The sequence below is a fragment of the Vanacampus margaritifer genome, chromosome 5 (assembly GCF_051991255.1).
Source record: "Vanacampus margaritifer isolate UIUO_Vmar chromosome 5, RoL_Vmar_1.0, whole genome shotgun sequence".
Classification (NCBI taxonomy): domain Eukaryota; kingdom Metazoa; phylum Chordata; class Actinopteri; order Syngnathiformes; family Syngnathidae; genus Vanacampus; species Vanacampus margaritifer.
The window spans coordinates 30,279,947-30,295,755 of NC_135436.1; the positions used below are offsets into that span (position 1 = coordinate 30,279,947).

At 44.7% G+C, this 15,809-nt stretch overlaps 1 protein-coding gene across 15 annotated transcripts in view; it reads left to right on the forward strand.

Annotated features, from left to right (window-relative positions):
• robo2 (roundabout, axon guidance receptor, homolog 2 (Drosophila)) overlaps window positions 1-15,809 on the forward strand; it is a 342,596-nt gene that overhangs the window by 308,903 nt on the left and 17,884 nt on the right. For 11 of the 15 annotated variants that reach the window (XM_077565197.1, XM_077565205.1, XM_077565200.1 and 8 more), the window contains 4 exons: window positions 1,434-1,476; window positions 9,105-9,232; window positions 11,112-11,384; window positions 12,731-12,856. In XM_077565197.1, coding sequence (XP_077421323.1) covers window positions 1,434-1,476; window positions 9,105-9,232; window positions 11,112-11,384; window positions 12,731-12,856 — 570 coding nt within the window. The remainder of the gene's footprint in view (window positions 1-1,433; window positions 1,477-9,104; window positions 9,233-11,111; window positions 11,385-12,730; window positions 12,857-15,809) is intronic. The other 4 variants (XM_077565203.1, XM_077565204.1, XM_077565210.1 and 1 more) reach the window with 1 other exon arrangement.

Here is a 15,809-nt window from a genome sequence, read left to right on the forward strand (position 1 = left end):
TTGTCTTAAACGCTCAAATAGACGCTGAAAACAAGGTCAATAGTGGAGGAGGGATTAGTGAGGTGATTCTTACGACATTAGTCTGAAGAGCGACTCCGCTCGTGGCTGTATTGACAATAAGGTGATGCATTGCAAGTGTCCCGTCTGGGCCTCCTAAAGCTGTCAGCTCGAGAGACGCTAAATCAGCAGCCCGGGAGATTTGATGGCATTTTTTTTATACGCTGATCATGTCCTGCCTGCCTGCCTGCTTGGCCGCCTTTAGTGCTGATTAAAAGACATTCATCTGCCTGCATTCGGGGGGTGCGATGAGGAGGCCGCACGCAGATGTCACGCCAGCTCGCCTCAAAGTGTTTTTGGAGCCCCAGCGCACATATCAAGTTACAAGTCGATGCTCGCAAACGCGACGCAACACAGTTAAGGTTGCAAAAACGAGAATTTGGGTTGCGCTTCAGGTTCCAAGCGGGGTTGGAATAGTTTTGTTTTCCTTTTAGCTAGTTTTTATTTCGTTTTTAGTTTCAGTTTGAAATTCGTTTTTTTTTAGTAATTAATTCCCCCCCCAAAAAATGCTCTATTTTTATTAGTTTTAGTGTTTTTTTTGATATATGAAGTATTTGAAAAAATTGACCCAAGTTGGTCAGTCCATCTTTTGACCACATTTTGTCAACCCAGCAGTTTTAATGGTAAACCTCGAAAACCTCACGTATTATATTGACTGACAAATGCAAAAACAAAGGACATTTTGCTATAATTATAGTTAGTTGGTGTAGTTTATAAATGTAGTTTAATTTACTTTTCATATTTTCTTGTAAGCATTTTTTATTTGATTTTGTGCAGGTTAGGGCTTCAAAGAAGTGGTTATAATATCAAGGCAAGACATTCAGCCGGGGTTAGAACACCAACGTTGAGTCTCTCGTAACTCCGTTTGTAAATAAGGTTTCAAGTCAAGGTGGTGTCAAATTATCGTTTTTAAACATGGATTATGGTTCGAAAGTAGGGTTTGTCATCAGGGATGGCTTTCAAAGTAGTATTTGAAGTCAGGGTTCAGGTTTTAAATGCGTACTAGTTTGAGTTGAGGTGTGTGATGACAAGACAACATCGACGTCTCACTTGCTGTTTTTCCCGATCTGGCCCTCGTTATCTCCATGAGCGGCCCCTGCGAATTCCGACACTTTGATGAATGATCCCGCTGCCTTTTTTAATCATTTTTGCGAGATTTAATCATACACCTGATGATAATAAGCGAGCAGCAAAAATAAGACAAAATGAGTTTTGCTTGTCATGTCCTTGAGCAACACACGACGTCTCCGACATATGCAAAGTGATAAAACGCCATACTCATTATTGGCCTTTTTTTTTTTTTAATACTGTGACTAAATGCAATCATGGAAATTTAATATGCAGCCACTTTGCTTTGTCTTTTTCTCCCCCTGCAGTGACGTTCCAGAGGGTTGACGGTGGCCTGATGAGCAACGGGAGGTAAGTAAAAAAAAAAAGAAGGGGATGGGTATCAAACTGCGAGTATGCGGGGTTCCACTATCTATGTCCTAAAAGCAAAGGACATGGGTGAAGCATTCTTCATTTTTAAGTCTTTCGTTGAGCGCCATGCATGAGGTTACTAGGGCGATTATCGGCTGGGCCGATTATCGGCGCTGATATTCAGCATTTTGATGAATATCGGCATCAGCCATTTTGAAGAATCATACGGCCGATAATAGATCAATTTGAAAAAGTGTTAACTCAGGGAACTTTGCGCCATCTGTTTTTGGTTGAAATCAAAACTAAATAAGTATATTTTAATACTTCAGAGAGAAATTTGGGAAAACTTTATTTGCTGTAGAAAACAATAGAGAGCTATTTACTTAAGTTTATAATTAACTTTTGAAGATATGCTACTGCCCTCTGGGAGATCCCTGAACTTTTTATTACATTTTTTAAAACAAAGTTGTCTATTGACTACCATTTAAAAAATAAAATAAATCAAACTCCACTATTTTATTAACCCTAAAAGTTGTTTGTTAAACATGTGCTTAAAAATTCAAAACATTTAAGAGCTGGAGTTTGTATTTTTTTCAAATTTTCATGCCAATATTTTCCCGAAAATGAATTATTGGCTCCAAATATTGGTTAACGGCGTCCTTGACTACTGATAATCAGTATCGTATCGGTCCTGGAAGAAAAGTATCGGTCCATCTCTAATATATACTGTAACGACTTCCTTATTCCCTCTGAATGTGTTGACTAATGACGGGTGCAAAGTGCACAGGAAGTACAAACAGTCCACAGTTGAGAAGGCCACACAACGACACTTTCACCCGCTTACCACTTGACAACAAACAAAAAAACAAACTTGTGCACTATAACTTCTTTATTGCTCCATTTGTCATCTCCAGCCTGATCGTAATGCGACATATCCGCAACGCGCATCCCGACGAGCCCGCCAGCGAGCCGCCTTTGAGTCGCTCGACAGATGTTTGTGCTCCTTTCAGCTCCTAAAAAAAGCTGCACATTATACGAAAATATACATTCCGGCCGCATCCCGTGCGTTCATGCATCGCTAGATGAACTCATCAATCTCCTCGGCGGAATTAAGCGAAACAATTTAAGCAGAGAGGGCTTTTATTTTGTCATTTATCTTTGCGGGCGAAGCCGGGAGCCCTCCGGAGTGATAAATTTGCCTGTCACCTCGCGTGGGCGGCCGGGATCTGAGCACGTGTAATAATGTAAAAATAATTACCCAGGAGAAAGGTGTGTGTGTGTGTGCGTGCACGTGCGTGCACGTGTTCCAACCCCCTCCCCCGAGTGCAGACTGCTCCATCCAGGTGTATGTTAGTCTGCAAAGAGCATCTCTGGAGTGACATCATTTACCTGTGTGCTTATTCATGGGGGGGGTCTCCAGTGACCCCCCCTGCCCCCCCCCCCCTCCCCTGCATACAAGCCAAAGCCTCTCAGCTTGTGTCAGCGTGACCGCTTGCAAATTTGCAGTCTTCATCTTGTTTCTAGTCTTGTTGCTAATTAGCAGGCCGCGCTCAAGTTATGGTAAGCAGCTAACAAAAAATGACTGCAGTCGACAATCTATTTAAAAAAAAAAATTATATACTACCTCAGATTATTTGAGTATGAAGGAGTGCTTTCTTCTGGTTTCTTCTTCAGATTAAAAAATCCTTATCAGTGGAAAAATGAAAAGCAGCAAAGCGTCTCTACTGTACAAAAGCAGGAAGCTTTATATAAATACATATAATCCAAATGATAAAGATAAGTAAATATATAATAAAATAAGAATATAACTATGTCTAGTACGCTATAGGCAATAAAATGACATAATTAGGGCTGTCACTAATGAATCTTTTTAGAGTTGATTATCATAAGAGTACTCATCGAGTACTCAGATAATCGCAAATATCAGCGTGGAAACACAGAAGTGGCCAAACATTTGTTCCGGGTGCCGCGTCTATGCTTTTATAATTATTGAAAACATTTTTGAGACAGAATTTTTTGCCGACCCATTTGTGTGACTTTTGTGTCAAGTTTATTTGTGACAAAACACATACAAATTGTCAAAGGAAAAAAAAAGAATAAAATAAATGTAGAAAAAATAATAACCATGAGCAAAAGAAAAAAAATATTCATTTAATGTTTGAAGTAGAAAGTTCAAAGTCAAACCAATTTTAACCCCAACAAATTTAGACGGCTACTTTACAATTTACGTATTTCTGGCTGGTTGTAATATTTGGTATGGTTTGGACATGGGTGGATTTGTAACCACTTTTGTGTTCCAAGACCAGCACTTTAGATTTTTAACAAACAGGATTGAAACGCGAGCGACGCTTGCCGTCATATCGGAAGTTATCGGAGCATAGACGACGCTTGTCGTATTCCAGAATTTGCAACTTGGCCATCTGCTCCCTGAATAAAAACATGCAGCATTTTGAAAGCATGACCATGTTTTTGTGTTTATTTTTTTGTTTTATTTCACAAATGAAGCCATGTCCGTTCCAGCTTTCTCATTGGCCACTGCCAAATTGCCAAGACTGTAGAATTCCGCCCAATCGATCACAGAATAACTGAATAGGCAGCAGATTGGTAGATTTGATGTCATGTGACGGACCGGGTGGCTGCAGAACAAAACCAATGAAATCTTCTTCCTTACGTGGTAATAATTTCCGATCTTAGCTGTAATCAATATTTCAGCAAAGAAGATTGACTTTGAGGTTGAGGCGTGCCATGCGTTGCCACGACGAATGCCGTTTTTTAAGGCTAAACGACAGCTCTCACGATGAAAGCCTATTCTTCTACGCGCTCGCTCACGTCACTGCTTTTAATCCGACTTCCATTCAGACCGTTGGCAAAGACCATCAACAGCAGATTAATGAACTTTCCCTCCGTTTAATATCCTCCCACTTGGCGTATTTATGACACACTTTTTGTCATCCCAACGTGACGCCGATGAGATTTGATCCGCCAAGGTTGCCATCCATCCCGGCCGGGTCAGGCGGGGGATTAAAAGTTAGGTGTCAATTTTTCATCCGATGTATGAGCGCCCCTCCCGGAGCGCAGCCCCCACCCCACCCACACACACTAACGCGTTGTGTGTATAACAAATATCCCCAGTAGAAATCAGTCTTATTCTAATTATCCTGAGCGGGAGTGCTGCGGTGTGACGGATACAAGGACGACGCAGCCATTCAGCTGTCAGCCGCTCGTCTTTCAAACTGTCTGGTGGGCCGGCGGGGGAGGGCCACACACGCACGCACGCACGCACACACACTCAGTTGGACTGTCATGAGGGAACGTGAGTGGATGAGGGATGGTGGACCCAAACGGAGGGAAACAGGAATCAAGTGCAATGCGTGGTACTTTTATTAACCAAAGGGAGAAAGGTGAGCAGACAATCATGACTTGACGTGACTGGACTGGTCGCCATGACTAGACAGGACATGAGTAGACTGGTCGCCATGACTGGAAAGAGCGTGCCGTAACAGGACCTGATTTGCCTTGACTTGACTCGCTGTGGAGTGACTTGACTTGGCTGGGGGTGTGGCCTCTTGGCTGTGATGAGGACGACTTGGTTAGTTGGACGAGGACGACTTGGTTAGTTGGACGAGGACGACTTGGTTAGCTGTGATGAGGACGACTTGGTTAGTTGTGATGAGGACGACTTGGTTAGTTGTGATGAGGACGACTTGGCTAGTTGGACGAGGACGACTTGGTTAGCTGTGATGAGGACGACTTGGTTAGTTGGACGAGGACGACTTGGTTAGTTGTGATGAGGACGACTTGGTTAGTTGTGATGAGGACGACTTGGTTAGTTGGACGAGGACGACTTGGTTAGCTGTGATGAGGACGACTTGGTTAGCTGTGATGAGGACGACTTGGTCAGTTGGACGAGGACGACTTGGTTAGTTGGACGAGGACGACTTGGTTAGCTGTGATGAGGACGACTTGGTTAGCTGTGATGAGGACGACTTGGTTAGCTGTGATGAGGACGACTTGGTTAGTTGTGATGAGGACGACTTGGTTAGTTGGACGAGGACGACTTGGTTAGTTGGACGAGGACGACTTGGTTAGCTGTGATGAGGACGACTTGGTTAGCTGTGATGAGGACGACTTGGTTAGTTGGACGAGGACGACTTGGTTAGTTGGACGAGGACGACTTGGTTAGCTGTGACGAGGACGACTTGGCTAGCTGTGATGAGGACGACTTGGTTAGTTGTGATGAGGACGACTTGGTTAGTTGTGATGAGGACGACTTGGTTAGTTGTGATGAGGACGACTTGGTTAGTTGGACGAGGACGACTTGGTTAGCTGTGATGAGGACGACTTGGTTAGCTGTGATGAGGACGACTTGGTCAGTTGGACGAGGACGACTTGGTTAGTTGGACGAGGACGACTTGGTTAGCTGTGATGAGGACGACTTGGTTAGCTGTGATGAGGACGACTTGGTTAGTTGTGATGAGGACGACTTGGTTAGTTGGACGAGGACGACTTGGTTAGCTGTGATGAGGACGACTTGGTTAGTTGTGATGAGGACGACTTGGTTAGCTGCGATGAGGACGACTTGGTTAGTTGTGATGAGGACGACTTGGTTAGTTGGACGAGGACGACTTGGTTAGCTGTGATGAGGACGACTTGGTTAGCTGTGATGAGGACGACTTGGTTAGTTGGACGAGGACGACTTGGTTAGTTGTGATGAGGACGACTTGGTTAGTTGTGATGAGGACGACTTGGTTAGCTGTGATGAGGACGACTTGGTTAGCTGTGATGAGGACGACTTGGTCAGTTGGACGAGGACGACTTGGTTAGTTGGACGAGGACGACTTGGTTAGCTGTGATGAGGACGACTTGGTTAGCTGTGATGAGGACGACTTGGTTAGTTGTGATGAGGACGACTTGGTTAGTTGGACGAGGACGACTTGGTTAGCTGTGATGAGGACGACTTGGTTAGCTGTGATGAGGACGACTTGGTTAGTTGGACGAGGACGACTTGGTTAGTTGGACGAGGATGACTTGGTTAGCTGTGACGAGGACGACTTGGTAAGCTGTGACGAGGACGACTTGGCTGTGGCGACGATGACTTTGCTGTGGCGATGACTTGGTGGTGACGAAGGGTACTTGGCTGTGACGAAGACGACGCACAAACTTCCACCCATAACATAGGCAAGGCACCCACACTAATGAGGGACACCTGGGGAAGGGAAGACACACACAGGTGGATGTGGTTAGACATAACGAGACGAGGCAAGAAACCAGCAACACGACAAAAAACACCAACCACTACAAAAGCATCGAGGACACCCATAACAAACAAAAACCCAACCCCACAGAAGCGAAACATGACATGGACCAGTACGACTAACTTTCCAACGTGGCCTTTTGTGCTGGAGGGTTCGCCGAACCCTATTGGGACCATCGGTAAAAGTCGATATGGAAAGCGTATGAGGTGCCGCTCGAATGAGAGCAGTCGGTGGCGAGGAGGCGTCTGAGGCACAGCCATCAATTTCAACGACTCGTCTCGCCGCCGCGGGCCCACTTTGGCATTCAGGAAGCCGTCGGAGCTCGCCAGGGCTGCTGTGGAAGTAACCCCCCGCCCCCCCCCTCGTCTCGGTTCTCATTAGAACCTGTAGCACCTCGTCCTCGGGCTACAGGCGCCCCCGCCGCCTGCTGCAGTCCCCCTCAAAGCCAGCTCATCAGCTCCCGCTGGAGCAGAGACAAAAATGGCCCACAAGGCAGCCGGGCTGCTCTGCGCCTCCTCGCACCTGCGCAACGCAAAGCACTGCAGGGCATAGACGTCCCTGCTTTAAATATGGGGTGACGAGTGCAGGGCGAAAAGGGATGAAAGCGTGTTTTGGCGGTTTCTCACATGTGGATATGACACACGATTGCGTGTGCTTGCTGTGATCGCGACTGTGATGGATTCAAAGCCAAGTGTAATAATGCCAGGTTGGATTGAGTTTTTTTTTTTCTTCTGAGCAAATGTGAGCATCTGTCCCTGCAAATGTTGTTGGAACGAATAGCCTTTGTTTTTGTTCAGTTGTTTAGCTATGCATCATTGGAGTTAACAATTTAAAAGATACGGAATAGGGTGCAGTCATACTGTATTTGAATCAGATCGGGGATTTTTGGTCCAGGTGGGTCTCGGGGTTGGGGTTAGGATAGGATTGGTTTAGATGAGGGTTAGAGGTAGATTACTGATTTGGGTTGGATTAGAGATGGGGTTGTTTTAGGTCAGTTCAGGGCTCGGGCTTTGTTTTATGTATACAAGTTTGGGTTTGGATAGTTTTCCAGTCTGGGGTTAGATTAGGATAAAAATTGGGGTAATGATAGTTTTAGGGGTTTGTATTAGGGTCGGGTTCAGGTTTAGGGTAAGTGTTTGTTACACCTTGGGGTTGGGATTAGGCTACAGTTTGGTCAGGGGTGAGAATTCGGAGCTGCCATTTAATAAAAACAAAACAAAAGGGGATGTACGGTTTAGGTTTGTGTTTAAGGGTTAGGGATTGGGATTAGGGATCGGGTTGGTGTCAGGTTCCGTTAGATTGCAGTTCTGTTAAAATCGGGGGTACAAATTTTGGAGTTGAATGTCAATGTAATTTCTAAACTCAGACCAAACAATAATTGTTAGCCGGCGACCCATTTTGGTCTGATGAAGAAGTGAAGCAACTCTTTTCTTTTCTGACACTCACTTAACTCCCGCCCGCGTCGCCCACACGAACGAAGCTCTGACGTGATTGTACAGTTAAGTGGCCTTAATGGCCCCGCTGAAGTCACCCGTGACAGGTTACACTCTTAATGGCTGACTTTTATGGTTCATGTCCCCGTTAAGGAGGCACAAAACACCTGTTCGGTGGACCCACCTCTGACGTTTTTTCTCCGCCATCTCCCACGCCGGGCCCGCCCCCTCCGTCACGAGTTAGTTTGGATTTCGCTCACTGCAAGGGGCTGATTCTGAAAACGCAGTCCAAAGTCAAAAGCTTTTTAATGAAAGCAAACGCATGAATTAATGTGTTCTCGCATGACAAAAACTCCCGAGGGAGGAACGAGGGAGATGAAGCGCCACTTTTAGCCCGAAGGAAATCCGACTTTGTGGTGGGGAGAAACGTATCGCCGTATTTCTCGTGGCTCTTCAGAGGCTCGCTGTCTGCTTATCTTGTGCGAGCACCTGGCGACTCTCTTACATGTGTTGGAATTCACGTTTGGATCCTGACTTAGCGCTATGGAGGACCAAAACTGACCAAATTAAAAAAAAATAAAAATGAATAAAAGTGAAAATAAAAACAGATATAAAAATTAAATACAAAAAATGAATGCAAATGGGAATAAAAACAATATATATATATATATATTTAATTTTTGAATTTTATTTTTATATCCGTTTTTATTCATTTCTTTATTTATTAAATCATTCATTTATTTGTTTTTAATTCAGGCCGTTTTGGTCCTCCATAACTGTGTTTGCTCTTCACTCCTGAATCACACAGAAAGTTATACATTGTAAATAACCGAGGTTGGGTTCACAGTTGGGTAAGGTTAGCGGGTTAGCGGGTTCATATTGAATGACAGTTTGGGCTTTGCTGACTCTTTTGACTAAAGCTCATCTTGTGTCTCTGCAGTCGGCCAGGCTTACTGAATGCCAGCGACCCGGGCTACCCCTGGTTGGCCGACTCCTGGCCTGCCACCAGCTTGCCTGTCAACAGCGGCTCCGGAGGACCCAATGACCTCAGCAACTTTGGCCGAGGAGGTGAGCGGGATGTCTCTTCCGTGCTTTTACCCACAAGATGTCCACTTGCATTCATACAAGCATGCGTGGGACACACACGATGCAAACCCTCCACTGTCACCGGGGTGACTAATGGAGAACGTTTCATCCTGTTGCTGTCACAGCCTCGTACCTCAGAGCAGCAGGATGGGAGTTGGTGGCAGTGTGTGTGCGTGTGTGTGTGTGTGTGTGTGTGTTGGGGGCGGGAGCCGCTGTGTGAAAGGATGGTGCGGGGCAGCCAGTCGTGAAGGACGAGCGCAGCTTGACTGGCGCAGATGCGGATGCTTCCGCCGTGGCTCTACATCATCTCCCCTTGGCTGGGCATGCGAGCGGGGCGGGGAGACGGCACGGCTGCCACTTCCCGGCCTCGCTCTCACTCAGCCACTCTTGTGCTTTACGCATACAAATGGAGAAGGAAATGGCTGCTCGACACGAGGGACGGGCATTTCAAAGGATTTTCTCAGTGGATCGTCGGGAAAATGAGTCTGCGGTGGTCGATTGTTCGACATATTGTACGCTATCGGATACTGTAGCGTAGTCGTTTTTATTTTTGTCGAGCCTCCGCGGGCTCAAAGCGTGACTAACGAATATCATGGGATTGACAACAAAATGGCCGCTGCTCGGTGCTCGTGCGGGTTTCCACCAGGTATTTCCTCCCACGTTGCAAAAGCATGCATCACGTTTGCAGGTTTATTGAAGACTCTAAATCAGGGGTGTCCAAACTTTTTCCTCCGAGGGCCACATACAGAAATATTGAAGGACTTGAATTTATTACACATGCCAAAATCAGTCGGTTATATATTATTTATATATTGCAGTTATTTTTATAAAAGGTGGTAAGGCAAATAGTATCGGATTTTTCAAGATTTTGGGGTGGCCCTGCTCTCTATCCCACTAGAATAGCGCCGCCCCTGCACTGAACAGCAGCTGAACCGCTTCCCGACATTGAGAACCAAAACAAAGCAAGTATCTCAAATGAATGTATTATTAGTAGTGGACCCCCCCACCCATGGGAATGTGAGTGGCTCAGCCCCATTCCGACTGCTCACCTCTTTTTTTTTATTTGTATTAGTGCTGTCAAACTTAAAGCGTTAACTCATTGATTAATCACAAAAAATGATCACATTAATCATGTATTAACGCAGATTAATCACACTCTTAATCGCACTATTAATTTTGACGGCAGGTCAAGGTGGCACAGGTTGTGTTTGAGCAATAAATATAGCTGCATGCATTAAAGTAAAGCATGTAATAAATGTTTGCGTATCACATTCAGAATATTTGTTCATGTCAAACTATTCCATTTTAAATTATGCAATGAATTAACTGATTAGAAAAAAGAGGAGGACGAGAGTGCAGTTCATCAAAAAATGTTGATGACGTCCTCATAACATTAAATGTCGAAACGATTAACACAGAGCAGGTGCTCTTCAAGTTTGGCTTGCAAAAAATTGTGATAAAAAGCCTTTTTAATTTAGCAATTCATTGTGATTAATTAAAATTCAAAAAAATTTGAATTGTTTGACAGCTCTAATTTATATACCATTTCAGCTCATGTCAAATGTCATTTTTAGTCTGTGACGCGGGCCGCTGAAAATGGATGGGGGGGCCGCAAATGGCCCGCATGCCATACTTTGGACGATCCGCTCTAAATCGGTCATAGTTGTGAATATGAGTGTGAATGGTTGTTGGTCTATGTAAGTATCCTGCATGCAATGAAGTGGCAAGCAGTCCAGAGCGTAAGCTCGTCTCAGGCCCAAAGTAAGACAAGATTGGCTCGAGCTGCCGTTTGACCCCGTTGAAGAAAAGCGGGCTCCGGAATAGTAACGGTTCCCATGTTGTGCATTTCCCTTCCTCGCAGATATGGCGAGTAACCAGGGCGACAAGACAGGCACGATGCTGTCGGACGGGGCCATCTACAGCAGCATCGACTTCACCACCAAAGCCAACTACAGCAGCCCGGGCCAAGCGTCGCAGGCCACCCCGTACGCCACCACTCAGATCCTGCACTCGGGCAGCATCCACGAGCTGGCCGTGGAGCTGCCCGAGGCCCAGTGGAAGGCTTCGCTGCAGGCCAAGCAGGAGATGGCCAACCTGGGCTACTCGCTGCCGGACAAGAACTCCTGCAACAACAGTAAGTCGCATGCGGGGACGGGATTTAGCGATTGACGAGCCTCTGAAATCATTTAAACCCGCACAGTTTTGCCAGGGCGAGCTTTTTCTTAAGCATTCATTTTGCATTTCCTCCCAACTTGAGTAAACGAGCTTTGCTTCCAGAGTGATTTATGTTTCGTTCACTGTTGCTTGACTCATTTTGTAAAGCATACACAGATTAATTACTTGTAAATGACCAAATCGCTATTCCTCAGATGTGATCTAATGCATATGCATGATCTCATTTGCTAACAGTCTGAAAAGTGCTTGATTATAATTTGTCGCTGTATAATGCGCACATGTATATGAATTATGGGACTATTTCCGCCTGTTATTATGATGAAAAACATGACCGTATCTCTGGAAATGAAGACGTACATGTCACTTTGAAGCCCGCGGTTACGTTTGCTTCTGTTGATCAACGTGCATTTTTAACCGTTAAAATAATGAGCACCTTGTGCCACTGCCACTTTCATATTTCATATCCCAGATGCATTCAAAAATAATCACAACAAGAAGATAAGAATTTTTTTTTAAATATCATGGGTCAATTTGATCCGCAACACACAAGGTAAGGCGAGGCAGATTTACTTATACAGCACATTTCATATTTCACAAGGTAACTAACGCAATGTGCTTCACATCATTAAAAGTATAACATTTAAAAAAACATTTCCAAACAAAACAGACATTTAAAAGCAAAGTAATTAAAGGGTTGAACTTTCTTGCGCTATTATTATCGCTAAATAAATGATCATTTTAGAGAATATTTTGATTCATATATTATCATTAAAAAAATGAAAGAACATGCCTGGCAGTTTTTTTAGCTAGTTCAATTTGAGCTATTTAAAATGTTACCACTCTTTTAGCCCCGTGTTAATATAATGTAAGAGTTAAAAACATACTAATAGATTAAGAAATATAAATATACTGTGTGTAACATTTTCAACAAGGGTTAGGATTTTCAAATCAGGAAGTTCTAAAGCTGAACAAAAATGGAGCTAAAATGGGTGTTGTTTTTTGTAATACGGTGGGTTCCATTTGACCTGCAACATACCAGGATGGTTCAAGTATTTGCATGGGTCGATTTGACCCGCAGCATAACCATAAGGGTCGAAATCCGAAACCCCCCATCCCCCCATCCCTCCTTCCTTGTTCTTGAGACCTGGTCGTGGTGCTTGCTCTGGGTGCCCTAACTGCATGTTTGGTTTGCATGTGCTTGTGCTGCCTCTCACCTGACGCCACTGTGATGCTTTGCTTCTCCTTTTTTTTTTTTTTTTTTTTATCCCCACCCCCCTTCCAACCCCTTCACCTTTCCACGTGTAGCCCTCCTTTTCATTCCCGACTACCGGCTGACCGACGGGCTGTCTAATCGAATTCCGCACAACCAATCGCAAGATTTCAGCACCGGCAGCTCTCACAACAGCTCAGAGCGAAGCGGCAGTCTCTCAGGTTGGTTGGGGTTTTTTTTTTCCGGGACACGCCCCCCCCCCGGGGGTTCTCCGCCTTATGATTGACGGCTCTCCTAATTGCTTCATTGATTTAGAATTTGCATGTACAAGGCTGACATCCAAGGCGGTTCTGATGAACACCATCCCTCACTGGTGAAGCTTTGCTCTCGCCGCCTCTGCTTTCATGTTGTTCTTGTTTGGCGACGCTCCCTGAAATAAATGCCGTGCCCCAATTAATCGTTGTCCACTTGAGCCGACAAGCCTGAACTAGATAGCTCCGGTCTCCCCCATGAGGAAGCAGAATAACAGCGCATCCCCTCGCGATGACCGGCCGTGTCATCTGTAAAGCCGACATTTACCGTGGACTTGAACTCATTCCCTGCCGTTGACGAGTATACTTTTTTTTAAATGAGGCTAGATGAGGAAGAATGTGATTAAATGTCAAACTTGGAAACAACTTTACTGATGCCCAACCGCCAGTAGATGACATCATTGCCCCCATTTTATACAAAATAAACATAGTTTGAGAGTCCATAAGAGTAATGGATGCATTTTGTGCAATCTACATTTCGTTACATGTCGATTATAAAAGAACGGGACACGGCAGAAAGGGCAGTCTATGCTGTCATTTGTCAGATTCGGTTTAGATATAATTATCGAACATAATATCGTGTGGGTATTGAACATTTTGAAATGTTCTAAAATGGCTGGTACTGAATGAGTTTTTAGGACAAAAATGCTCTTAATGCAACACAAGAAGACCCCAAAAAGAGGCAAACACTCGCAAGTAGTGTCCAGAAAAATGAGAGAGGAAAAAAACAAAGCCTGGCTTTGAAGTTTAATCCAGACTTGAAGCCTCACTTTTAAACCCTCAATAGTTTTGAAATCCTAACCAGATCATAAAGGCTTGAAACCAAAACATGTTTTTAAACCCTAGCAATTGTTTGTAACCCAAACCCAGGCTCGAATCCCTAACTTGGAACCCTAATCCAGGTTTGAAGCTCTAATTTGATGACTAAAACCTGGGTTTGACACCCTAACCTTTTTCAAAACCATAACCGCCGTGTGTCATTTTCGACGTGGAATTTTAAAGTTCAACTTTGCCATGGAATTGGAACCTTATTTAAAGTCATAACCCAAGCTTGAAGCACTACTTTGAAACCCAAATGCAGTCTTGACGCCCTAATCTGTTTGAAACCCTCACCCGCACTTAAGACACATGCTGGAAATATGAAGCCTGGCTTCAAACCCTAATTTGAAACCTTAACTGTTTGAAAGGCTCTCCCAGGCTTGAAACCGTCATTTGCGGCAACATGAACAATCGTCTTCTTTTTTTCCACCCCTCATCATTAGTGTGTCTCTTAACTTAAGCATGAGCATAAGGAGTGTGACAGGCAGAGTGGACTGTGCACGCACGCACGCACGTGCACGCCATTAGAAGCGCTTGGCTGGCTAAAGTGGCGAAAGTGCCTTCGCATCCTCCACCCCAACTCGCACCCGCATGCGGCACTAAAGCTCATGCTGTGAAAATTGCAATGTCATTTATAGGACGCGCCGCCTTGTCCTCCTCCGCCTTAACTGCTCTCTAATTCAATAGTGTGTGAGCGGAGGTGAGGCAAGCGCGGCCTCAAGATAACTTTTCGACATGCCTGCACGCGGGTTCTAATGCTGCCATCCCAAAGAAGACAATTCAGCCTTGAGATGTCATTGAGAGGGAATTAGACGCATTTTGTAAAAAGCTAACCTGAATCTCTTTTTCAGGTTAGTTGAAAATGTCAGTTTAAATCATTTTGTAAGATCATATACCTATTTTAAGTGCTTCAAACCCTAATTGGAAAGCGGAACCATTCCTTGAAACCCTAAAGTTTGTTTGAAAACGCCAGTAGCTACAAATCCGTAGCTTGTCTTTAAAATCTCATTTGAAAGCCTAACCCAGTCTTGAAGCACTCAATCTGGCTTGAAAAGGTCATTTAGAACCCTAATCGTGATTTGAACCCTTAATCTGGTCTTGAGCTCCTGTATTGCAATGAGTGGTGTTGTGATCGGGGTTTCATGCTGCCGATTCTATTACCGATCATCCATGCGGACAAATTATGATTCACTTACCGGATTGTTCTGTAACGTGTGCAGTATGAAGGGAAGGAAAGATTGAAATCTTAATTTGAAACCTTCAAAATCCAGGCTTGAAACATTAATGAAATCCTTGAGGAAAAAAAATCCTGCGAATGGTCAGCCTCCGCGTGGCCAACATTTAATGTCATTTTAATAACGTAGTACGTCCGCCATTTTGCTCCCTGAAGATGCAATATCAACACGTATTACGCCATGTTCAAAAATAATGGTCTTTAACCTTACGTACAATTTCCGACCAAATTCCCACGAGAATCAGTTATTTTGGTCACGTATGGACATGAACCAACCAAACCAACCAACCCTACCCGGTCCTAAAACCGAGTTCCACTCTGTCACTGCTGTCGTAAGCACAGCAAAGTTAGTCTTTAGCATCTCACCTTGCTGCCATATTTCTCCTGCTTTGTGTCCACGAAGCCAAATCAAATACGAGAAGATGCTTTATGGTTATTCTGAGAGCCGTCCGTCAGCGCCGGTGAGTTATGTGCGGCTTTCCCCAATGAAAACACGGCCAGCGTCAGGGCTGCAAATCCTGCACTTATATGCTGGGAGTGCCCAAAAAACCTTGGGGTAAAAATACCCAAAGCGACGTCTATATTTAGAAGGCGCCCTGAAGAGCAAAGAGGCCCCTTTGGCTTGCCTGACGGTGGCGGCGGAGGAGGTTTCTCCGCTTCTTGCGCAATTCGTGCCTCGCTGCCCGGCCGCAGCCCTCGCGCTCTTTACTTTTCATATTTGGAGGCAATGGCCATCGGTGCCAGACCACCACAATTTTCCTAGAAGAAGAAGGAGGAGGGGTCATGTGACTTACTGATGTCGTTATTCCT